The sequence below is a fragment of the Littorina saxatilis genome, linkage group LG5 (assembly GCF_037325665.1).
Source record: "Littorina saxatilis isolate snail1 linkage group LG5, US_GU_Lsax_2.0, whole genome shotgun sequence".
Taxonomy (NCBI): domain Eukaryota; kingdom Metazoa; phylum Mollusca; class Gastropoda; order Littorinimorpha; family Littorinidae; genus Littorina; species Littorina saxatilis.
The window spans coordinates 3757248-3784246 of record NC_090249.1 but is presented as its reverse complement, the minus strand read 5'-3'; the positions used below and the strand labels follow the sequence as shown (position 1 = coordinate 3784246).

At 45.3% G+C, this 26999-nt stretch overlaps 1 protein-coding gene across 1 annotated transcript in view; it reads left to right on the top strand.

Annotated features, from left to right (window-relative positions):
• LOC138966093 (nose resistant to fluoxetine protein 6-like) overlaps positions 1 to 25496 on the top strand; it is a 38472-nt gene extending 12976 nt beyond the window's left edge. The window contains exons 6-14 of the mRNA XM_070338176.1: positions 1908 to 2075; positions 2626 to 2722; positions 4065 to 4157; positions 5061 to 5226; positions 13673 to 13881; positions 14520 to 14637; positions 16228 to 16414; positions 20843 to 20985; positions 21304 to 25496. Of these exons, the coding sequence (XP_070194277.1) occupies positions 1908 to 2075; positions 2626 to 2722; positions 4065 to 4157; positions 5061 to 5226; positions 13673 to 13881; positions 14520 to 14637; positions 16228 to 16414; positions 20843 to 20985; positions 21304 to 21426 (1304 nt within the window). The 3' untranslated portion in view covers positions 21427 to 25496. The remainder of the gene's footprint in view (positions 1 to 1907; positions 2076 to 2625; positions 2723 to 4064; positions 4158 to 5060; positions 5227 to 13672; positions 13882 to 14519; positions 14638 to 16227; positions 16415 to 20842; positions 20986 to 21303) is intronic.
• Positions 25497 to 26999: the final 1503 nt, after the last annotated feature.

The following is a 26999-nucleotide window of genomic DNA, read 5'->3' as shown; positions in this document are numbered from 1 at the left end:
CGCCACCTCCCTCGAGCCTTCACTCAAAATATGTTCCTTTTACGTTCTCAACACGTAAAAAACCCGTGATCACTGACAAAATGCCAGTAGTATATAGAAAATTATAGTAACACGCTGATCCCGTGTAAATACAGTCAAATGAGAATGTTCTGTTCAAAAAGCTCTAGTTCATGCAGGGGTCACACACCCCACGTTGTCACTACTCCAATGAAATCACAGATAAGAAAAGACAACGGTGGTCCACGGGGTGCGTAAGACACGGTGCACTTAGCTTTCTTTCTGTACGCTGGTTAGCCGGTCTGCTGGTTAGCCGGTTCGCTGGTTAGCCGGTCTGCTGGTTAGCCGGTTCGCTGGTTAGCCGGTCTGCTGGTTAGCCGGTTAGCGTAGCTTCCTCAGGTCCCAGCTCCAACGTCTGCAGCTAGCAGTGTCCCGCCAAAGGCAGCCGTGCAACGGTTACAGGAAACCGAAACGAAACGAAACGAAGGCTGCAAACAGAAAGCATCGGTGCACTAAACATGTCAGCTACCCCTCACCCACCACCTTAAAACATGTCATCTTTAAATATCTCATCGAGCACGTGGGCCTGCACAAAACGGACTTTTTACAACAACAAAACAGTCATTTTCCGTCCTTCTCTCCCTATCTGCAAAAACCATATACAGATTAGTATTTTAGCGTCACAGAGAGTAAATTATGCGCTAACCTGGAAAGAACAACAGAGAGTATTTCATTCCACAACACAGACTCATCAACAGCGTTAAATAATGATTTATTACCTCAAAAGCCTATGATTGTACTCTCAATGGAAGCAAAGTCCGCCTCCTCCCTGGAGCAGCCTCTGTTCGTCAACAGTGACCAAAAACCTCCAGAACCCCTTGTCGAATCCTTATGCGAAAGCCATCGCCGACGAAGGAATGTTGACGACTTGTCCTCAGCAAAATATGTGGCAGTGTGAAGGAAATAACCGGTGGAAGCTCCCCTAGAGTGCCGAATACAATATTCGGTGAAAAACCATCATACTCTAGAAACTGTGTATTAGATCCTTCCCCTTCTGCCGCTGGGTGTCAAGTGCGCCGCCCTTGTGTCTCTCCCAGACAACCTAGCCAATAACACGTGACTGACCTTGTCACCAAACCAGTCCAGCTATACACAATTCTGCCTCCCAAGCAGAAAAAAGACACGAGAAACTCAATCCGTGAAAATCCCGTGCGCGCTGTCAGCGAAAAACCGTCAGCCCTATGACAGCAAAAAAAACCCCACTGTGAAACTCGTGCGCTACAAAACATCCGTGCTCATTGAGCACTGTCAGCAAACTCTGCTGTAGCCCAATATCACGTACAGGCGCTTTCTATCATAATCGACCAAGAACAGGCACTCCACCGAGTGACACTTTCCTGGTCTCTGTCACCCGATCGTGACAAACATGATGGTGGTGGAAGTGGTGATGTCGGTTGTTTTTGTCAGTAGTAGAGGTGGTGGTGCATGTGTGTGGGTATGAATGTGGAGAGAGAGAGAGAGAGAGAGAGAGAGAGAGAGAGAGAGAGAGAGAGAGAGAGAGAGAGAGAGAGAGTATGTTGTACGCACGTGTCTGCATTTGTGTCTGTTTTGTGTGTTAGTCTCTATGTCTGTTTACAAGCTCGGGCGCACGCGCTTGTGCATTTGTCATTAATCACCAAGAGACTGGCCTACATTTTTCACGTGCTAACACTGTCACACAGGTAAACTGGCGAAGGAGGCACTACGTTCTCCGTGTACACGAGCGTCAAAATTATCCTAGTCCCCATTGTTCACGTGCTGACACTGTTACATAGGTAAACTGTAAAAGGCAGCACTGGCATTATAAGTGTATATACGAACGGCAAAACGATACTGACCTACGTTTTTCACGTGCTAATATTGTCACGCAGGTAAACTGGCGAAGGCAGCACTGGCATTCTCGGTGTACACAAACGGCAAGAAGATCCTGACCGCTGTCCACTCTCCGGGCTCCATCACCTGTATCCATGGCATCCGCTTCGTCAGCATGACCTGGGTCATCCTCGGACACACCTACATATACGGGATGACCACTGCAGGTACATTCGTCATGGAATTTGTATAAAAAACGATCAAATTAAATAATCAAGATCACACGATTTGATTCAGCCTAGTGTTGTAAAACAAAAGGAACACAGCTTGGCAATGCGGCGGTCGCTTAGGGGCAAATTATACCTGCGCAGAGTCAGCGGCACAGACGACGCACTGCAGATTATTGAGGCAATTCTTTGTTTTTCCCAGCCCGCTACACGTTGCGTGAAAAGAAAACAGGCCAAGTATACTCGTCATAATCCCTATCGCAGCATGTAGTGTAGTGGCGACTGCGCAGGTGTAATTTACCCCTTATCAATACACACGTACGCACACGCACACACACACACACACACACACACACACACACACACACACACACACACACACGACCACGCGCGCGCACGTTTGCGTGTTTGTGCGCTTATCTTAACACGTTTGTATACATGTGTTTTGTTAGAAGGAACAAACACGCATATTATACGCGCGAAGTGGCAGGTCTATACTTGGATGGACTAATCTATACGCAACATGATTATCTGACGCAATGACTTTCAGCAAACTACGTGACGTACCTGAAGAACAGCATGGGTCTGTGGAGTTTCCAGGCCGTCACCTCTGCCCCTGTCACCGTCGACACCTTCTTTGTTCTCAGGTAATTCACCCTGACACCTTCTTTGTTCTCAGCATAGACCAAATAGCCAGGACCGCCAACGCGTCACGTGACCCTTCGAGGTTACGACTCTCGACTTTCAAGGGCGCGTCGCGTCCGGTTTGAAAGGCCAGCGATTCGAAGACAGTGAAAAGAAAGCATGCTCCAGTTATTTGTGACAATGGGAGGTGACAATGAACTGGATTTTCCAAAACTTCAAACTAAACTTAACAAAACTCATCGAAAAACATGTTCCATATGCACTTTTGCAGCATTTTCAGAACTTACCTCGGCAACTTCGTCCATGTTTACAATCGACACCGGATATCACGTCCCCCTGATTTCTGAAAGGCTTGTAAGCGTAGGTTCCTAAATGCGAGAGGCCGCTACCTCGTAATAGAGAGAAAGAGCGGAGAGAAAGCTAGTTGGCGGTCCAGGATAAATGGTCTATGGTTCTCAGGTAATTCACCCCGGCTCAAAGACCCGAACAGACAGAGAAACAAACAAAAAACGAAAAAGCAGCCAACCAACCAATCAAGCAACCAACCCACCAAGCAACCAACAAGCGACAAAGGGGGGCCAGGTAGCTCTGGACTTGTGATCCTGAGGTCCCAGGTTCGAATCCGGACCGGGACGGACACGGGTCAACTTAATGCGCAGACTCAGAGACGGTATCCATGTTCCACCCCCGTGTCACCATAAATGCAGGTGGCTGATTACTCCTAAACACGCATACACCTGGGTAGCGCGACTATGTTGCTGTTAGCTTTCCACTGGGAGGAAGCGATCCGAATTTTCTCAGCGATGGAACAATACAAATATTGAAAATGATTTTTTTTTTAAAAGGACACGGAAGAAACACGGGGAATGACCGAGGTGCTCATTGAACAGAATGTTTTAGCGTCTTTTGTTGTTGTTTTGAACAGCGAGCTTTCTCAATTCATGTAACGGGTGGGTAGTTCGATGAGGTGGAGAAAAGGTGTGTGGTGTTCGAGACGGGTGGCAAGGGATATGTTGGTTTAAACAGTGTTTATTCAACAATTCATATGTATTTGAACATGATACATGTTACGGATCAACAACAAGCTCAAGCTTATGGTGGCAAGGGATATGTTAACGGGTGAGCGGTCGGTCCCAGAGAGGTATGGCAGGACGAGTTGGGTAGAACTTTTTAATCGCAACCGTCTCGTTTTCATTCTATAGGCAGTTTGTGCTTCATTTTTGGCGCACCAATCTGCCGTATGTTATCGTGAAATTGAGTGTATCTCAATAACGTTATCATAATCAAAGAATTATCAATGTAAGAAAACTAGTAGCAATAACGTTCCCTGTTCTTGTCCTTTAGCGGTCTGCTGGTGACGTACCTGATCCTGAAAGAGATGGACAGACGGGATGGCAAAGTGCAGTGGTTCCTCTTCTACTTCCATCGCTTCTGGAGGTAAGTTATTCATCCAATGCGTGCCTCTGTTTGTGTGCAAGTATATTTGCAAATGTGTGCAATACACAGTCAATTGTGCTTTTTATACTTTCTCTAACCGTTTGGTTTTTTCTGCTTATGAAATGTGATCCGGGGCGGGGATGTAGCTCAGTCGGTAGCGCGCTGGATTTGTATCCAGTTGGCCGCTGTCAGCGTGAGTTCGTCCCCACGTTCGGCGAGAGATTTATTTCTCAGAGTCAACTTTGTGTGCAGACTCTCCTCGGTGTCCAAACACCCCCGTGTGTACACGCAAGCACAAGACCAAGTGCGCACGAAAGAGATCCTGTAATCCATGTCAGAGTTCGGTGGATTATAGAAACACGAAAATACACAGCATGCTTCCTCCGAAAGCGGTGTATGGCTGCCTAAATGGCGGGGTAAAAACGGTCATACACGTAAAATTCCACTCGTGCAAACCACGAGTGCACGTGGGAGTTTCAGTCCACGAACGCAGAAGAAGAAGAAAAAAAAAAATGTGATCCTAATTCAGTAGTGAATTTCAGTTACTGTAAATTCAGTTTCAGTAAAATTTCAGTTACGATTAATGAATGGTTGAAAACGACGTAAAACACCAAATAAAGAAAGATAGAAAGACTAGGGATTCCCATGTCGCTAAATTAGACTGTCCATACTAGCAAGCTTTGAACGTTGTCAATTAGGATGATTACAATGGATAATTATGAGAGCTTATATAGCGCGAACCACAGTAAACTATGCTCTCCACGCTTTACATATTAACTGTGAAAAAAACCATACTATTTAAACATCAAATACGTATACATTCAAACAAACAACGATTTCTATGAGGGTAACCTCACAGGAGGACGATAATCATGATACCTTATCCTTATCCCTCTGCTGCAGACTGACGCCGCCCTACGCCTTCGTGATGATGCTGTACATCCCGCTTTTCCCCTACCTAGCTAGTGGACCCAACTGGCCGCAGGAGGGCACGGAGCTCAACTACTGCAGGGACACCTGGTGGACCAACCTGCTCTACGTCAACAACTTCGTCAAAGTCAAGGAGATGGTGAGTCAAGGTCAAGGTCAGCTTTAGGTCAATGTGATGGTGAGTCAAGGAGATGGTGAGTCGAGGTCAAGGTGATGGTGAGTCAAGTTCAACAAGTCGCGTAAGGCGAAAATACAATATTTAGTCAAGTAGCTGTCGAACTCACAGAATGAAACTGAACGCAACGCAACGCAGCAAGACCGTATACTCGTAGCATCGTCACTCCACCGCCCGTGGCAAAGGCAGTGCACGTGGAATGGACAAGAAGAGCGGGGTATTCGTTGCGCTGAGAAGGATAGCACGCTTTTCTGTACCTCTCTTCGTTTTAACTTTCTGAGCGTGTTTTTAATCCAAACATATCATATCTATATATTTTTGGAATCAGGAACCGACAAGGAATAAGATGAAAGTGTTTTTAAATTGATTTCGGGGAAAAAAATTTGATAATAATTTTTATATATTTAATTTTCAGAGCTTGTTTTTAATCCGAATATAACATATTTATATGTTTTTGGAATCGGCAAGTGATGGAGAATAAGATAAACGTAAATTTGGATCGTTTTATAAATTTTTATTTTTTTTTACAATTTTCAGATTTTTAATGACCAAAGTCATTAATTAATTTTTAAGCCACCAAGCTGAAATGCAATACCGAACCCCGGGCTTCGTCGAAGAGTACTTGACGAAAATTTCAACCAATTTGGTTGAAAAATGAGGGCGTGACAGTGCCGCCTCAACTTTCACGAAAAGCCGGATATGACGTCATCAAAGACATTTATCAAAAAAATGAAAAAAACGTTCGGGGATTTCATACCCAGGAACTCTCATGTCAAATTTCATAAAGATCGGTCCAGTAGTTTAGTCTGAATCGCTCTACACACACACACACACAGACACACATACACCATACCCTCGTTTCGATTCCCCCTCGATGTTAAAATATTTAATCAAAACTTGACTAAATATAAAAAGATGGTGAGTCATAGTGAGTCAAGGTCTAGGATATGGTGAGTCAAGGAAATGGTGAGTCAAGGTCAACAAGATGGTGAATCATAGTGAATCGAGGTCAAGGAGATGGTGAGTCAAGGAGGTCAAGGAGATGGTGAGTCAAGTTCAAAAAGATGGTGAGTCATAGTGAGTCAAGGTATATGAGATGGTGAGTCAAGGAGATGGTGAGTCAAGGAGATGGTGAGTCAAGGTGTCGCGTGCATGCACGTTTGCATGTTTAGTTTTTCACACAAAAACTTTGGCCACACCACACAGCACTCACAGAACACCGATGTAAATAAATGAAAGTATTTAATAGTTCCCAGTTGGGTGAAATATGGGGGTGACGATGGATGGAACAATGAAAGGGTTACCACGAATGCATGAGGATGAACATAATGAACATGAGAAAGTACACAACAGTCAAAATAATGTCAACAAACGACATACGAGACAATCAGGACAGTCAAACACAAAGCACGTACGTCATAAAGGCCCTCCTCATTCCATAAATGATATCTATCGTAAGAAAGTACTTATCTACACGTTCGACGAATTCAGGGGGGGGGGGGGGGTGCGCCCTCGGGTCGACACCTGCGTCTCTGTCGCGGGGGTGAGAGAATCAGCCCAGTTGAGAGCTGTCACACGGCACACACTCTGCAGCGACGGCGCCGGTTCGATGTTGCTGCCCAACAGCAGCGTGGTTGCGCCGCTGTGACGTTACAAGATAGCTGCTCAAAACAGCGTAATGAAGCCTCGGAGAAGATCCAGAGGGGCTGCTCACACAGCAGCGTGGGGGTGACGATGCGAGAGTCCAAACTGGCTGCTCAAGCAGCAGCGTGGTGGTGCCTCCTCCATGCTGTGAAGCTAGGGTTCGCACCTTCCCGTCCGGTCTGTCTTCGACAGTAAACACTGAAAGCCTAGAAGGCCAAAGTCAATATTCTCCCCAAAAATATAAGACACGTGACTTCCTCCTCCAATAGACATCATTATTAGGGATGAGGAGGAAGCACAATGACTAAACTTTGGTTTCCTTCTACGATATAATTTACCATTATAATGATTTCCTTTTAAACCCTATGATGAACACTATTTACAACAACACAAAGACGAGACAAACAGTACAACTGGTAACTAATGTAGGTTCCCTGTCCCCTGCCACCGGCCGCTAATTCACCTTCAGCAAAAACTGACAAAAGTCTATCCAATTAGACCAAGAAATTTGACTTACCTCACACAGGCTAATGAAAAACATCGCGCACTTTACGCAACCGACTTTAACAAAGTCCACAGTAGACGTACATTACTACTGAAAATAACTTCGAACTCAAACGACAATTCACACACGAATTTCGAAGCCGTTCGAACAAACATCTGGTCTCGGCCGAGACAGAAAAAAGAATGCCTATGAATTTCTCAGTCAGCAACCAGGTAAACGGTGAACCCTACAAATAGCGCGCAGCTTACCGTGAACGTCCCGTGCAATGCGTGCAAAGCGTGCAAGGCGCGAATCACTGAGCTAAGCCCAGCTACCGGTCTTCCCACCTTGACACAGGTACCTGTCAGCAACGCCCGACCAAGGAACCTTATAACTACATACAACTGTCCGCGACAATGCCCCCCAAGTTAAGCATAGACATCTGTCTACACGGCAAAAGATCCCTCCTCAACGCATGCCCGACTGAGGTAGTCGGCTCCCACGTTGCGACTACCGGGAATCACCCGCACATGACAAAACAAGCAAACAAAAAGATATGCATTATTCCTGTAGCATGCACGTCAAAAATGTACAAAAACTGTGTTTCTTAGCCCCCGAAGGTGTAGATCTTAACAGTTATGCCTGTGTTCTTGAAGACTTCCTTGATCATCTCAAGGACGGCGCTCCAGTTCAGCTCGTCCAATCCACATCCGATCTGCGGCATGGCCAGGGAAGCGACATTGTTCTGCTTGCAGTGGTCCCTCATAGCTTCCATGGAGGACCGCAGCGTTTTGTAGGAGGGTTTGTGAAAGTAGCGTTTCTTGGTGATCATGTAGTAAACGTAGGAAGCACCTACCTGTAGTACAGCTACCTCTCCCACCTTCTTGTTTTGTGCTCTAAGTTGATGAACTTTTCCAAACGATTGCTTGAAGTGAACGGCAATGCCTTTTCCCATCTCAAGATCTTCACTGACGCAGTGGGCCATAGCATCATCAGGTTCACAGCTGAAAAGGTCGCCTCTGATCTCTGTTAGCTCAAACCCCACAACAGGTTGACCCTGTCGCCCTTGTCTGTCTCTGTACAACTTGAGAAGATTGGCGTGGTACAGCTTCTCACGCCCGTAGATCCGAATCCTGTAGTCTGACTCGCCCTTCTTCTCCAGAACGTCGAACGGTCCCTGCCAACACAACTGCAGCTTGTTCTTCTTCTGCGGCAGCAGCAACAAGACCTTGTTTCCAGGCTGGAACTGTCTTCGAACTGTCTTCCGGTTGAACACCTCCGCGTGTTTCTGTGCAGCAGCTGACAGATTCTGACGCGCCAGTTTGCAGGTTTCCTCAATCCGGTTCCTCAAGTCAACCACATACTCAGAAGTCGTACGAACTTGTTCATCGACTTGCTCCTCCGTCCATAGGTTGCGAAGAACAGACATGGGTCCTCGCACTGTCCTGCCGTATAGAAGCTCAAAGGGAGAGAATCCCAGACTCTCCTGTGGAACTTCACGATAAGCGAAGAGGAGTGCAGGAATGTAGCGATCCCACTGCTTCGGTTTCTCTTGAGCAAGCTTGCGTAGCATGGTCTTGAGTGTTCCGTTGTACCGTTCCACCAATCCGTTTCCTTGCGCATGATACGGAGTAGTCGCTAAACCCTTGATGGCCAGCAAACGCTCCACTTCTTTCATCACCTCGGACATGAACTGGGTACCACGGTCTGTCAAAATCTCTGAGGGAATTCCTACTCGAGTCCAGACTGCCCACATCGCTTCTGCAACCTTCACAGCCTCAATCGACTTCAATGGAATGGCTTCCGGGTACCGAGTAGCGTAGTCCACAAACACTAAGATGTACCGGTTACCAGACTCAGAAGCAGGGATGATGGGACCCACCAGATCGATCGCCACACGCTCGAACGGCGTATCGATGAGAGGCATCTTACCTAACGGTACCTTCTGTGGCTTATGAGAAACCTTCTGACACTGATCGCAAGACAACACAAAGCGACGTATGTCTGCGCACATACCTGGCCAAAAAAACTGCTGCCAAACTCGATCACGTGTCCTCTGGACACCCATGTGACCTCCCATAGGCGGTTCATGGGCCAACTTGATAACACCTAACCTCAACTGCTGGGGAACAACAACCTGAGTATAGACGCTACCACCACCGTGATACTCACGGTACAGAATCTTCTTCTTCCAAACAAACCCAACTTCACCGGAGTGACCAGACGTTCTGACGTCTCGGCGATCTGCCGCCTCACGACAACTCTTCAAAGTCGAATCATTCCGCTGAAGGTCATGCAACTGCTCAGGGGTGACTGTTTCTCGCCCTGGAGCAGCAACATGTAACAAAGTCGACTTCTTCCCTTCAGCGGCAGCCTGAGCACGAGTGACAACTGACACAACCTTGGACACAGCGTACACTGGAAGAACAATCGAGTCACCCAGCCGGGCGTGATTACCTACAATGAAATCAGCAACAGGTGTATCCATGACGATAGCCTCAACCTCACCAGTGTAGAAAGGACAATCAACCTGAACCTTAATCACTGGATAGCGCCTCCTGATGTCTTTCTCAGCCATAGAAACCTCAAGATCCTGTCCTGTGAACTGAGACCTGGAAACTAATGAACTCTTCACGACACAAACCTGAGATCCAGTATCACGCAACCCCTCCACTGCAACACCATCTACCACAACCAGGCATCTCGGGTCGTAGTCCTGCTGGCTACAGGGAGTACACAAAGTAGGTACACTGACGGGCGGTAAAGACTTCTCAGGACCACTATTCACCGCTCCCGTCGACTTGCTTTTCTTGGGGCAATCTCTAGCCAAATGTTTGGGGGACTCACAGATGTAACACTTCCTACCGGATGTACCAACTGAGTTATCTCCACTTTTCTGCTTTTCACCAACGCCAGCCTTTCCACCCTGATCACGATCATGCTGAAAAAACTTCTTACTGTCACGGTGTGCTTCAAAATGAATCTCAGCGGACTTAACTGCTTCGGCTAACGTCTGAGGTTTTTTCTCCTTAACGTACGCGGCCATGTCCGCGCTCAGGGTCTGCAAGAACTGTTCCAGCAAAACCAACTGTTTCAGTTCTGTGATCTCGGAAAGCTCATGCCACTTAGTCAAATTCTCTTCAATGCGAGCACCGAACTGTCTGAACGTTTCATGTTCTTTTCTCTTGCAGGTTCTGAGACGACGGCGGTAGGTTTCGGCTGTGAGCTGATAGCGGCCTAACAACGCGACCTTCAAACCGTCATAGTCGTCTGCGCTATCATCATCAAGAGTGTTGTACACTTCTACAGCCCTACCCGACAACCTAGTCGAGACCCTAGTTGCCCACGTATTTCTCTTCCACTTGTACAAGGTAGCGACTCTCTCAAACCTTTTCAACCAAGTAGCTATGTTTTCTTTGCTCTCATCAAACATCGGTATGGAAGGCCGAAAACCACGAAGGTCACTAGACCCTTCTTCACCTGAGGAATCTCCCTCATTATCAGCTCCATCCCTACTTCCTCTCTTCACCCTCTTACTTTCCGACTCTCTCTGCAGGAGTTGCATGCGAAGGTCATGCTCTTCTCTTTCCTGCCTTAGTTTTTCTTCCGCGGCTTTCTCATCAGTCTCTCGCTGAGCTTGAACATACTTAACTCGCTCATCAGTCTCTCGACTCGCTACGTCTAGCTTGTCCTGATAAGCTTTCCTTTCTAGTTCAAGTTTGTCCTGATAAGCTTTCCTTTCTAGTTCAAGTTTCTCCTTCTCTAGCTCTAGTCTAGCCTGTTCCGCATCTTCACGGGTCATTCGCTCGGCAATAAACTCAGGAATACTGATAGATTTAACACCTAGCTCCTCAGCAAGTGAACGCCACCTAGCAATCCTATCCGAACTACTTTCCGTCCTAGACGCCATGATAGCACTATCATCAAGAACACGACCAGAACGAAGTTCCATAAACAAGAACCAACTAGCAAACGGTTAGCCAAAACATGAAAAATCAAAACAAGGCACAGCTGACTGGCAACAAGGACAGGAAACCCACAAGGTTACCAGACAACAACAAAAGCTAATTAAACATCAGTGCCCAGTGTATGGGAAGTGTGGCCAACGACAAAAATGAAGTGAATTCCTTGAATTCAAAGAGGATTCATCCTGGCAAGCTCGCCATTGTCGCGTGCATGCACGTTTGCATGTTTAGTTTTTCACACAAAAACTTTGGCCACACCACACAGCACTCACAGAACACCGATGTAAATAAATGAAAGTATTTAATAGTTCCCAGTTGGGTGAAATATGGGGGTGACGATGGATGGAACAATGAAAGGGTTACCACGAATGCATGAGGATGAACATAATGAACATGAGAAAGTACACAACAGTCAAAATAATGTCAACAAACGACATACGAGACAATCAGGACAGTCAAACACAAAGCACGTACGTCATAAAGGCCCTCCTCATTCCATAAATGATATCTATCGTAAGAAAGTACTTATCTACACGTTCGACGAATTCAGGGGGGGGGGGGGGGGTGCGCCCTCGGGTCGACACCTGCGTCTCTGTCGCGGGGGTGAGAGAATCAGCCCAGTTGAGAGCTGTCACACGGCACACACTCTGCAGCGACGGCGCCGGTTCGATGTTGCTGCCCAACAGCAGCGTGGTTGCGCCGCTGTGACGTTACAAGATAGCTGCTCAAAACAGCGTAATGAAGCCTCGGAGAAGATCCAGAGGGGCTGCTCACACAGCAGCGTGGGGGTGACGATGCGAGAGTCCAAACTGGCTGCTCAAGCAGCAGCGTGGTGGTGCCTCCTCCATGCTGTGAAGCTAGGGTTCGCACCTTCCCGTCCGGTCTGTCTTCGACAGTAAACACTGAAAGCCTAGAAGGCCAAAGTCAATATTCTCCCCAAAAATATAAGACACGTGACTTCCTCCTCCAATAGACATCATTATTAGGGATGAGGAGGAAGCACAATGACTAAACTTTGGTTTCCTTCTACGATATAATTTACCATTATAATGATTTCCTTTTAAACCCTATGATGAACACTATTTACAACAACACAAAGACGAGACAAACAGTACAACTGGTAACTAATGTAGGTTCCCTGTCCCCTGCCACCGGCCGCTAATTCACCTTCAGCAAAAACTGACAAAAGTCTATCCAATTAGACCAAGAAATTTGACTTACCTCACACAGGCTAATGAAAAACATCGCGCACTTTACGCAACCGACTTTAACAAAGTCCACAGTAGACGTACATTACTACTGAAAATAACTTCGAACTCAAACGACAATTCACACACGAATTTCGAAGCCGTTCGAACAAACATCTGGTCTCGGCCGAGACAGAAAAAAGAATGCCTATGAATTTCTCAGTCAGCAACCAGGTAAACGGTGAACCCTACAAATAGCGCGCAGCTTACCGTGAACGTCCCGTGCAATGCGTGCAAAGCGTGCAAGGCGCGAATCACTGAGCTAAGCCCAGCTACCGGTCTTCCCACCTTGACACAGGTACCTGTCAGCAACGCCCGACCAAGGAACCTTATAACTACATACAACTGTCCGCGACACAAGGTCAAGGAGATGGTGAATCAAAGAGAGTCGAGGTCAAGGAGATGGTGAGTCAAGGAGGTCAAGGAGGTGGTGAGTCAAGGTTAAGGAGATGGTAAGCCAAGGTCAAGGAGATGATGAGTTCATTAGATGGTGATTCAAGGTCAAGGTGAGTCATAGTGAATCAAGGTCAAGGAGATGGTGATTCAAGGTCAAGGAGATGGTGAGTCATAGTGATTCAAGGTCAAGGAGATGGTGCGTCAAGGTCAAGGAGATGGTGAGTCATAGTGCGTCAAAGAGATGGTGAGTCAAGGAGATGGTGAGTCAAGGTCAAAGAGATGGTGAGTCAAGGTCAAGGAGAGGGTGAGTCAAGGTCAAAGACGGGGCGAGTCATCCTCAAGGTCATTTTGATGATGATCGAGCCTGTTTTAAGATCAAAGAGGTGTGATTGAGATCCCTGGACACAATGATACCTATATATCTGTTTCCATTTCAACTTACTTCCTGCTATGTTTCCGCACTTATTAATTCGAAAAAATAGAAGTAACTTTGCTACGATTTTGACGGAGTTACTTTCCATGCCATAGGGGTAAATGGGCTCTAACTTGAAATTAAAAAAACCCCAGACATAGGTTGTGGACAGAGCAATGACAATGTTTGATAGTTTTTGTTGTTGTTGTTGAAAGCGCTAGATACTTACTTTAAACACTTTGCCAATTTTATTTTATCGCAGTGTATGGCCTGGTCCTGGTACTTGTCCAACGACATGCAGTTCTACGTCATCAGTCCTTTGATCTTTGTGCCGCTCTTCTTCTGGCGGAGGGTGGGGGTGGTGCTGGCCTGTCTGTGGTTGCTGGCAGCCATGGTAACAGCTGGGGTCATTTCCAAGGTCAACAATTTCCCTCCCAGCATCGGAATGTCCGCGACGAACATCGCTGCCAGGTAGGAACTCGGAAAGTAAGGTTGGATCGCCGACTGAAAGAAAAAACTCTGAACCTATTTTTCTTTTTTGGTTGAACGTTAGGTGCTGTCGTGACCTTCTAGATTGATTTTTCTTCTTTCCCTTTCTATCATCTCTCCTTTTTACATTTAGTCAAGTTTTGACTAAATGTTTTAACATAGAGGGGGAATCGAGACGAGGGTCGTGGTGTCTGTGTGTGTGTGTGTGTGTGTGTGTGTGTGTGTGTGTATGTGTGTCTGTGCGTGTGTGTGTGTGTGTGTCTGTGCGCGTGTGTGTGAAGAGCGATTCAGAGTAAACTACTGGACCGACCTTTATGAAATTTTACATGAGAGTTTCTGGGTATGATATCCCCAGACGTTTTTTTCATTTTTTCGATAAATATCTTTTATGATATCATATCCGGCTTTTTGTAAAAGTTGAGGCGGCACTGTCACACCTTCATTTTTCAATCAAACTGATTGAAATTTTGGCCAAGCAATCTTCGACGAAGGCCGGACTTATTGTTCTTAGAAAATCAGGGGGTGTTTAAAATGAGATCACGAACAGAAAATGTAACTGATCGTGAAGATGTAATAATATAGTTCATCTGTCTCACAAATATTTTGTTGTTTTTGTGCAGTCCTGACTATTTCTTAGACTTCTACATCAAGCCGTATTGCCGCGTTGGTCCCTACGTGGTAGGAATGTTGGCCGGCTATGCACTTTACGTCACCAAGTGTAAAGTCAGGATGAATCTGGTAAGCTTCTGTAAGTGAAGTACAATGGAACCTCCCTTCAAAGACCCCCCCCCCCAATTCAAGACTTCTCCCTTTTTAAGACCTTGATTTTTGTTCATAACGTCTCTTTTAAAGACTCAATTTTATCAGATTTGTGGAGGTCTTAAAAGGGGGGTTTCACTGTGACCTTATTGAAAGGCACAGTCCTCCTTTTGAAAGCAGTTCGGCTCACCATCTCAGATCTGGCAAGGCTTTTACACGGGATAAGGCCATCCCTCCGCTTGGACACATACCAAGATTCCACAACCCGACTGCTTCCTTTGAAGATTAACATTAAAAAAAATGAACAAGTCGCGTAAGGCGAAAATACAACATTTAGTCAAGTAGCTGTCGAACTCACAGAATGAAACTGAACGCAATGCAACGCAGCAAGACCGTATACTCACGTAGCATCGTCAGTCCACCGCTCATGGCAAAGGCAGTGAAATTGACAAGAAGAGCAACTGAGCAAACGGTCATACACGTAAAATTCCACTCGTGCAAAAAAACACGTAGTGTACGTGGGAGTTTCAGCCCACGAACGAAGAAGAAGAAGAAGAAGACAAGAAGAGCGGGGTAGTGAGTTGCGCTGAGAAGCATAGCACGCTTTTCTGTACCTCTCTTCGTTTTAACTTTCTGAGCGTGTTTCTAATCCAAACATATCATATCTATATGTTTTTGGAATCAGGAACCGACAAGGAATAAGATGAAAGTATTTTTAAATTGATATCGAAATTTTAATTTTGATAATACATTTTATATTTTTAATTTTCAGAGCTTGTTTTTAATCCAAATATAACATATTTATATGTTTTTGGAATCAGAAAATGATGGAAAATAAGATAAACGTAAATTTGGATCGTTTTATACTTTTTTTTTATTTTTACAATTTTAAGATTTTTAATGACCAAAGTCATTAATTAATTTTTAAGCCACCACGCTGAAATACAATACCGAAGTCCGGGCTTCGTCGAAGACTACTCGACCAAAATTTCAACAAATTTGGTTGAAAAATGAGAGCGTGACAGTGCCGCCTCAACTTTCACGAAAAGCCGGATATGACGTCATCAAAGACATTTATCAAAAAAATGAAAAAAACGTCTCGGGATATCATACCCAGGAACTCTCATGTCAAATTTCATAAAGATCGGTCCAGTAGTTTAGTCTGAATCGCTCTACACACACACATGCACGCACGCACGCACAGACACACACACATACACCACGACCCTCGTCTCGATTCCCCCCTCTACGTACGTTAAAACATTTAGTCAAAACTTGACTAAATGTAAAAAGTGTCAGGATAGCTGCTGGAATGGGTCTTATCCATGGTGTACAGTCAGGAGAAAACAGCCAAAAGGACAACTTATTTCTCAGCGAGGACTTTTTTTCCCCCAGTGTAGTCCGTGTCACAACGTTCCTTTAACTTTACTCTTAAATCGTGTTTTTTTCCAAGTGGTTTCACTTAGTGGATGAGCAATGGCAAGACATTGAGCAACAAACGGACACCATATCCTCGATGACATCATTTTTTTCAGTGACCTTACAATTCTCATGTTTTTTTGCTTTCAGCTAGTTTCGCTGAGCGGGTGGGCAATAGCGACAGGGGTGGGCCTGGCAGTGGTGTACGGCCTGCACGGGGCAGCTAACGGACACCCGCTATCAGAGGACACGTCAGCGTTCTACAACGCGTTGCACCACACAGCATGGGGCGCATGTGTCTCCTGGGTCATCTTCGCTTGTGCCACTGGACACGGGGGTAGGTCTGCAATAGACCCTATCGGTATAGTGGAACCCCCCTTTTAAGACCCCCCAATTTAAGACCCTACTTTTGTTAAGATGTTCTGTTCAAATCGTACCGGCACGGTGGCCTAGTGGTAAGGCGTCCGCCCCGTGATCGGGAGGTCGTGGGTTCAAACCCCGGCCGGGTCATACCTAAGACTTTAAAATTTGCAATCTAGTGGCTGCTCCGCCTGGCGTCTGGCATTATGGGGTTAGTGCTAGGACTGGTTGGTCCGGTGTCAGAATAATGTGACTGGGTGAGACATGAAGCCTGTGCTGCGACTTCTGTCTTGTGTGTGGCGCACGTTATATGTCAAAGCAGCACCGCCCTGATATAGCCCTTCGTGGTCGGCTGGGCGTTAAGCAAACAAACAAACAAACAAATAACCTCTGTAATTTGACCCCCATTTTAAGACTCCCTTTTTTTTAAGACCCGATTTTCTCAGATTTTTGGAAGTCTCAGTGAATATAGTTGTAGTAAGGTAGAGTACGGAGGAAGGAGTAGATAATGCTCGACCGGCGCTTTGATATAAGTTCCTGTGGTCTGTACTAACAATGTTGTAACCGAGTGCCGAAACACTATGATCACCTCGGGAGGCGAAGTGCAATCAAACAGGATTGAAAATGTTAGGGCCAATTTCTTAGCCCTATAAAAACTGTTATGCAAACCCGAAAGTTTCCATGAACATACAATCGGAAACCACCAGACCCCATCACAAACAGAATTCCACAATCAACCGGTGTTGACTTAAAGGCCAACAACTCGGGTGCAGAGTCTGCTGTGAAAGGAGCGGTAGCCTCCCCTGTCACAATGTTAAAGAAGATTCCTTCACGATTAAACCATTCTGTAAAGTACAGTGGAACTTGTCAATAACGACCACCCAAGGAACCGACCCAAAGTGGTCTTTAGGGACAGGCGGTCGATATGAAAAGGTGAATTATAGAGAGAAAAACCCGTCGGGGACTCTTTCGGATGGTCGTTTCAGACAGATGGTCGTTTCAGACAGATGGTCGTTTTCAAGAGGTGGTCGCTAGGGCAGCTAGGTTCGACTGTATCGCAGATCTATCCACGCTTTTACACGGGGTAAAAATGTAACATCCTCGTGGCTTAAAATAAATGTTTACCAAGCATTCTAATACCTGACTGCTCTCTGTGCAAATTAGGCTTTTTTTTTTAACTGAGGGAAATCTATGTTCAAGGGGCTGAATAATTGTCCCAAATTATCATAGATTTCACTCAGTTTAAAAACAATGTCACTGGTTGACCCAGTCATAATCAACTTGTACCATCTCACTGGTTGACCCAGTCATAATCAACTTGTACCATCTTACTGGTTGACCCAGTCATAATCAACTTGTACCATCTCACTGGTTGACCCAGTCATAATCAACTTGTACCATCTCACTGGTTGACCCAGTCATAATCAACTTGTACCATCTCACTGGTTGATCCAGTCATAATCAACTTGTACCATCTCACTGGTTGACCCAGTCACAATGAATGTGTACCTTTTCTCATGCAGTGAAGATGTCTACCTTCCTGGTTCCAGGTCCAGTGAACACGTTCTTGTCGTGGAGCGCCTTCATCCCACCGAGTCATCTGATCTACATCATCACAGTCTCTATTACAGGTCCAGTGAACACGTTCTTGTCTTGGAGCTCCTTCATCCCTCTGAGTCGTCTGACCTACATGTCTATATTACAGGTCCAGTGAACACGTTCTTGTCGTGGAGCGCCTTCATCCCACTGAGTCGTCTGACCTACATGTCTATATTACAAGTCCAGTGAACACGTTCTTGTCATGGAGCGCCTTCATCCCTCTGAGTCATCTGACCTTCATGTCTTTATTACAGGTCCAGTGAACACGTTCTTGTCGTGGATCGCCTTCATCCCACTGAGTCGTCTGACCTACATGTCTATATTACAGGTCCAGTGAACACGTTCTTGTCGTAGAGCGCCTTCATCCCACTGAGTCGTCTGACCTACATGTCTATATTACAAGTCCAGTGAACACGTTCTTGTCGTGGAGCGCCTTCATCCCACTGAGTCGTCTGACCTACATGTCTATATTACAAGTCCAGTGAACACGTTCTTGTCGTGGAGCGCCTTCATCCCACTGAGTCGTCTGACCTACATGTCTATATTACAAGTCCAGTGAACACGTTCTTGTCATGGAGCGCCTTCATCCCACTGAGTCGTCTGACCTACATGTCTATATTACAAGTCCAGTGAACACGTTCTTGTCGTGGATCGCCTTCATCCCACTGAGTCGTTTGACCTACATGTCTATATTACAGGTCCAGTGAACACGTTCTTGTCGTAGAGCGCCTTCATCCCACTGAGTCGTCTGACCTACATGTCTATATTACAGGTCCAGTGAACACGTACGTTCTTGTCGTGGAGAGCCTTCATCCCACCGAGTCGTCTGACCTACATGTCTATATTACAGGTCCTGTGAACACGTTCTTGTCATGGAGCGCCTTCATCCCACTGAGTCGTCTGACCTACATGTCTATATTACAGGTCCAGTGAACACGTTCTTGTTGTGGAGCGCCTTCATCCCACTGAGTCGTCTGACCTACATGTCTATATTACAGGTCCGGTGAATACGTTCTTGTCGTGGAGCGCCTTCATCCCACTGAGTCGTCTGACCTACATGTCTACCTTCCAGGTCCAGTGAACACGTTCTTGTCGTGGAGCGCCTTCATCCCACCGAGTCATCTGACCTACATCATCACAGTCTATATTACAGGTCCAGTGAATCACGTTCTTGTCTTGGAGCTCCTTCATCCCTCTGAGTCGTCTGACCTACATGTCTATATTACAGGTCCAGTGAACACGTTCTTGTCATGGAGCGCCTTCATCCCACTGAGTCGTCTGACCTACATGTCTATATTACAGGTCCAGTGAACACGTACGTTCTTGTCGTGGAGAGCCTTCATCCCACCGAGTCGTCTGACCTACATGTCTATATTACAGGTCCTGTGAACACGTTCTTGTCATGGAGCGCCTTCATCCCACTGAGTCGTCTGACCTACATGTCTATATTACAGGTCCAGTGAACACGTTCTTGTCGTGGAGCGCCTTCATCCCTCGGAGTCGTCTGACCTACATGTCTATATTACAGGTCCTGTGAACACGTTCTTGTCATGGAGCGCCTTCATCCCACTGAGTCGTCTGACCTACATGTCTATATTACAGGTCCAGTGAACACGTTCTTGTTGTGGAGCGCCTTCATCCCACTGAGTCGTCTGACCTACATGTCTATATTACAGGTCCAGTGAACACGTTCTTGTCATGGAGCGCCTTCATCCCACTGAGTCGTCTGACCTACATGTCTATATTACAGGTCCAGTGAACACGTTCTTGTCGTGGAGCGCCTTCATCCCACCGAGTCATCTGACCTACATCATCACAGTCTATATTACAGGTCCAGTGAATCACGTTCTTGTCTTGGAGCTCCTTCATCCCTCTGAGTCGTCTGACCTACATGTCTATATTACAGGTCCAGTGAACACGTTCTTGTCGTGGAGCGCCTTCATCCCACTGAGTCGTCTGACCTACATGTCTATATTACAGGTCCAGTGAACACGTACGTTCTTGTCGTGGAGAGCCTTCATCCCACCGAGTCGTCTGACCTACATGTCTATATTACAGGTCCTGTGAACACGTTCTTGTCATGGAGCGCCTTCATCCCACTGAGTCGTCTGACCTACATGTCTATATTACAGGTCCAGTGAACACGTTCTTGTCATGGAGCGCCTTCATCCCACTGAGTCGTCTGACCTACATGTCTATATTACAGGTCCAGTGAACACGTTCTTGTCATGGAGCGCCTTCATCCCACTGAGTCGTCTGACCTACATGTCTATATTACAGGTCCTGTGAACACGTTCTTGTCATGGAGCGCCTTCATCCCACTGAGTCGTCTGACCTACATGTCTATATTACAGGTCCAGTGAACACGTTCTTGTCGTGGAGCGCCTTCATCCCACCGAGTCATCTGACCTACATCATCACAGTCTATATTACAGGTCCAGTGAATCACGTTCTTGTCTTGGAGCTCCTTCATCCCTCTGAGTCGTCTGACCTACATGTCTATATTACAGGTCCAGTGAACACGTTCTTGTCGTGGAGCGCCTTCATCCCACTGAGTCGTCTGACCTACATGTCTATATTACAGGTCCAGTGAACACGTTCTTGTCGTGGAGCGCCTTCATCCCTCGGAGTCGTCTGACCTACATGTCTATATTACAGGTCCAGTGAACACGTTCTTGTCGTGGAGCGCCTTCATCCCACTGAGTCGTCTGACCTACATGTCTATATTACAGGTCCAGTGAACACGTTCTTGTCGTGGAGCGCCTTCATCCCACTGAGTCGTCTGACCTACATGTCTATATTACAGGTCCAGTGAACACGTTCTTGTCGTGGAGCGCCTTCATCCCACTGAGTCGTCTGACCTACATGGCCTACCTGGTCCATCCAATCATCATGACTCTCTTCCACCTCAGTGCTCCCAACCTCTTCTACATGTCGAACCTCAACTGTGTAAGTTGGACGTTTGTCTTAATGAGGTCCTTAACTGCGACGGAAGTGGACTTCACAAAGTCATTTTACCGAAAACTCAGTGCTGAGACTGAGAGACAGAGAGTGAGAGAGAGTAAGAGAGTGAGTGAGTGAGAGAGTGAGAGAGTGAGAGAGAGAGAGAGAGAGAGAGAGAGTGAGAGAGTGAGAGAGAGAGAGAGAGAGAGAGAGAGTGAGAGTGTGAGATGCATCAAAGCGTCAGTCTATCAAAGTAACCTGGAAGGGAAGAGATATGAATGATGAATGAAAGGAGTGCTAAAAACATCTCTTTTGCTTTTGCAGGCGATGGCGTTCCTGTCTTTCAGTGTGGCATCATTTGCTGTGGCCTTTGTCCTGTCTCTGGCGTTTGAAGCGCCCATGATGGGACTGGAGAAAGTCATGTTGTCAAGACAACGAAAACCCTGAGCAGCACATCGCCTTATCTGTCTCTTGTTTTGCTTCATTTATACATTTGTGTCCTTGGAGAATTTTCCTTGGAGTAGCATACACCCATGTAGTTGTGCCACCCAGTCTTATTTTCCTCCTACACACAGGAGCTTGTTTTAAAGCACTGGTCGCTATACTCTTTTATCCTTCCTGTACTATTACTGCTAGTGAATAATAGTAGTAATAGTACAGGAAGGATAAAGGAGATACAAGCGCCTGTGCTCCTTCATGCACGTCAGTATTCAGACTTTCACTGTGAGCTTGAGATGTTTATTGTGCACATGTGTGAGTGTTGAGACACTGGTCTTTTGAGTTTTACATCTTTCATTCTGTATATTTTTATATTTGAAACAAATTATGTTATTTTTGCAAATGTTTCATCTTTGCTTGTTTTCATGACGAAACAAATGAACTTTTGACTGTTGAGTCAGTTTAAGTTATGGAAAGTGACGGGCGTGGTGGTAAGACGTCAGCCTCCTAATCGGGAGGTCGCGAGTTCGAATCCCGGTCGCTGCCGCCTGGTGGGTTAAGAGGAGATTTTTCCGATCTCCCAGGTCAACTTATGTGCAGACCTGCTAGTGACTTAACCCCCTTCGTGTGTACACGCAAGCACAAGACCAAGTGAGCACGGAAAAGATCCTGTAATCCATGTCAGAGTTCGGTGGGTTATAGAAACTCAAAAATACCCAGCACGCCTCCCCCGAAATTGGCGTATGCTGCCTGAATAGGGGGGTAAAAACGGTCATACACGTACAAATCCACTTGTGCTAAAAACATGAGTGAACGTGGGAGTCTAAGCCCATGAACAAAGAAGAAGAAGAAGAAGAAGTTATAGAAAGTTGAATGTACATGTATATTATAAAAGTTGACAGTTTTTTAAAATTTTATTATAACACATGAATCTGTTCAAGGGTTTTCGCATGCCATTGTGCATCTTTAATGCATACACATATGAATTCTTACAAGACATGTCTCTTTTGTACTTGACATTAACAAGACATTTACTTGTACACTCTGGCCCTTTTGAGGCTGTGAAATGTATCTGACAGACTTACTTTTATGTGACACATCTGGTTGTATTTCTTAAGCAGCGCTTTTCTGCTTGCACGAGTTTATTTAGATTATTGGTTCCTGGTTTAAAAAGGTACAGATTCAAACCCTGGAATGAGTTAGCATGACAAGAAGCTTTTTGTGGTTGTTGCAATTGCATATGTTTGATGGAGTCGTCCAAAAGAATTTGTGTTTACTGTGTTTGTAGGATGTGAAATCAAATGACATGACAAACATAACAAGAGGCGAAGCCTTCAAGGCTCACGTAAGAAATAGACAAACAGTAACACAAACTCAATCACTCCGTCACACATACACACCCACACACACAGTAAGCTTAGGTGACGACTGTGCAAGAAAGAGAGACACTAGATCTAGATCTGTCTGTGTCTGCATGTAGCCTACTTACAGGGACACGACTGCCAAATAGTCTCGGCCCGCTCAAAATAACAATGACCGAGACCACACACACCACGCGAGAGAGAAAGACTACAGGGAGGCATGCAGTCATGATGCATTAATTGACGTCAAACACTTTTGACCGTGACGTAATCTTATGCGAGCTTTATCCATAGTCTTGGATAACCACTCACACATAGACTCGGAAATGTTAAAGTTTCTACCACAGACATACACACACACGCACACACGCACGCACAAACGCACGCACAGACAGACAAAGTTACGATCGCATAGGCTACACTTACGTGAGCCAAAAAGGGAAATAAGTAGAGGTTACATGCCGAGTCTCAGTGATTATCAAAAATAATGGTCGAAGTTAGCGGATCATGAAAAATGCGAGCTTCAGCGAGCTTTTTCATGACCGCGAACTGAGACCATTATTTTTGATAATCACTGAGACGAGGTATGTAACCTCTTTATCCCTCCTTTCTTCAGTTATTCAAAGAAAAGAGGAGTTTTTGTGCGAAAGTTTGATCGAATCATATTCACCCAACCAGTCTACCTGCGCAGGCGATCGATTAATGCGCGGTTGTATAGTTCCGTGCAAATCATTCAATTTTGTTAACACTTCTTGTCAGTTTCCATGTTTTGAACTAAAATCAAGTACACAGTTATGTTGTCATTCTGCTGTGGCGGTAAAGGCAGATAGTGTGTGTTCTGTTCATGTTTTGGTATCGCTCAGGAAATGTTCTTTCTTCGAATGTGACTAGCAGACGAAGTTTTACACCCGTGTTCCAACGTTAAAAACTGTATGAAGTTTAGTTTTCTGGGGCAAAATAGTGTATGAAACCGCTGCATGTTCTTTACGTTGATTAAATGTTTGCAATTGATTGCGTGTGATCTGTTTATAAAATGAAATATTGTTGAAAACTGACCGTCGGATTGCAGTCTTGTCGGTGCAGCCGAAATCTGGAAGGGGAACTACTCGTGTCGCTAGACAAAGTATGAGAGTTACTTTTCCTTGGAATCTTGCTAGCGATAAACGATTGTGCACGGCAGATCTGAATTCAGAAAACAACCAAACTCATGGATTTTATATGGAGATTCATGTGTTCAAGTCTGTAGTTGCTGGTTTAAATACGGTATGGTTGTATTGTTTGCTCCAGAAATGTATATTTTGTACATTAGAGTGTTCTGAACTTTTGAGTCGCAAAAAGTAGATCCACAATGTGTACAGTCTCTACCCATGAGCTATCGAGGATTCAGGCCCGTTGTTGGGTAAGTGATTTTGGTTGTTGGGTAAGTTACCGAAAAATAACTAGCCCTACAAGTTTACAGAGAGAAAGAAGCAGAGGGGGGGATAAAACAATGTAATACCCCAAAATCGTTGTCATAATTCAAGAAATATACTCTCTAACATTAAAGTGTGGACTGCTCACAACCTAAAGCTGAATGAGTGCATGGAAACTAACAGATGTAGCATGGTTCATCTTGCAGTCTCTTGGTTAGCAACAGTGCCAGTCCCCTCAAATTGTCCACCCCCCGCGGGTTAGGGGGAAGAATTTACCCGATGCTCCCCAGCATGTCGTAAGAGGCGACTAACGGATTCTGTTTCTCCTTTTACCCTTGTTAAGTGTTTCTTGTATAGAATAGTCAATTTTTGTAAAGATTTTAGTCAAGCAGTATGTAAGAAATGTTAAGTCCTTTGTACTGGAAACTTGCATTCTCCCAGTAAGGTAATATATTGTACTACGTTGCAAGCCCCTGGAGCAAATTTTTGATTAGTGCTTTTGTGAATAAGAAACAATTGACAAGTGGCTCTATCCCATCTCCCCCCTTTCCCCGTCGCGATATAACCTTGAATGGTTGAAAACGACGTTAAACACCAAATAAAGAAAAAAACGGAAAAGATCCTGTAATCCATGTCAGAGTTCAGTGGGTTATAGAAACTCAAAAATACCCAGCATGCCTCCCCCGAAATTGGCGTATGCTGCCTGAATGGCAGGGTAAAAACGGTCATACACGTACAAATCCACTTGTGCTAAAAACATGAGTGAACGTGGGAGTCAAAGCCCATGAACAAAGAAGAAGAAGTTATAGAAAGTTGAATGTACATGTATATATAGAAGTTGACAGTTTTTTTTAAAATTTATTATAACACATGAATCTGTTCAAGGGTTTTCGTATGCCATTGTGCATCTTTAATGCATACACATATGAATTCTTACAAGACATATGTCTCTTTTGTACTTGACATTAACAAGACATTTACTTGTACACTCTAGCCCTTTTGAGGCTCTGAAATGTACCTGACAGACTTACTTATGTGACATCTGGTTGTATTTTTTAAGCAGCGCTTTTCTGCTTGCACGAGTTTATTTAGATTATTGGTTCCTGGTTTAAAAAGGTACAGATTCAAACCCTGGAATGAGTTAGCATGACAAGAAGCTTTTTGTTGTTGTTGCAATTGCATGTCTGCTATGTTTGATGGAGTCGTCCAAAAGAATTTGTGTTTACTGTGTTTGTAGGATGTGAAATCAAATGACATAAAACATGACAAACATAAAAAGTGAAATAAAACAATGTAATACCCAAAATCGTTGTCATAATTCAAGAAATATACTCTCTAACATTAAAGTGTGGACTGCTCACAACCTAAAGCTGAATGAGTGCATGGAAACTAACAGATGTAGCATGGTTCATCTTGCAGTCTCTTGGTTAGCAACAGTGAACAGATGTAGCATGGTTCATCTTGCAGTCTCTTGGTTAGCAACAGTGAACAGATGTAGCATGGTTCATCTTGCAGTCTCTTGGTTAGCAACAGTGAACAGATGTAGCATGGTTCATCTTGCAGTCTCTTGGTTAGCAACAGTGAACAGATGTAGCATGGTTCATCTTGCAGTCTCTTGGTTAGCAACAGTGAACAGATGTAGCATGGTTCATCTTGCAGTCTCTTGGTTAGCAACAGTGAACAGATGTAGCATGGTTCATCTTGCAGTCTCTTGGTTAGCAACAGTGAACAGATGTAGCATGGTTCATCTTGCAGTCTCTTGGTTAGCAACAGTGAACAGATGTAGCATGGTTCATCTTGCAGTCTCTTGGTTAGCAACAGTGAACAGATGTAGCATGGTTCATCTTGCAGTCTCTTGGTTAGCAACAGTGAACAGATGTAGCATGGTTCATCTTGCAGTCTCTTGGTTAGCAACAGTGAACAGATGTAGCATGGTTCATCTTGCAGTCTCTTGGTTAGCAACAGTGAACAGATGTAGCATGGTTCATCTTGCAGTCTCTTGGTTAGCAACAGTGAACAGATGTAGCATGGTTCATCTTGCAGTCTCTTGGTTAGCAACAGTGAACAGATGTAGCATGGTTCATCTTGCAGTCTCTTGGTTAGCAACAGTGAACAGATGTAGCATGGTTCATCTTGCAGTCTCTTGGTTAGCAACAGTGAACAGATGTAGCATGGTTCATCTTGCAGTCTCTTGGTTAGCTACAGTGCCAGTCTCCTCAAATTGTCCACTCGGTAGACGAATTCCGAAAATAACTCTGTCGAGGTTGTGGAAGAGTGAGTACCCTTGTTTCCTCTGACAAACATTGTAGGGGCCAATCATTGGCGAGGGGTGTGTCGGAAACACGTGCTCCTGCCCACATGTTTCTGACACACCCCTCGCCAATGATTGGCCCCTCCAATGTTAGTCAGAGGAAACGAAAGGGTTATTTCCGAAAATCATCTATTACCGTACCTGATCTGTTACAAAAAGCAAACAAGTGTTGAGTCCGACTGTATTTGAACCATTCGATTGGTTTGTTTGTTTGTTTGCTTAACGCCCAGCCGACCACAAAGGGCCATATCGGGGCGGTGCTGCTTTAACATATAACGTGCGCCACACACAAGACAGAAGTCGCAAGCACAGGCTTCATGTCTCACCCAGTCACATTATTCTGACACCGGACCAACCAGTCCTAGCACTAACCCCATAATGCCAGACGCCAGGCGGAGCAGCCACTAGATTGCCAATTTTAAAGTCGGGTATGACCCGGCCGGGGTTTGAACCCACGACCTCCCGATCACGGAGCGGACGCCTTACCACTAGGCCACA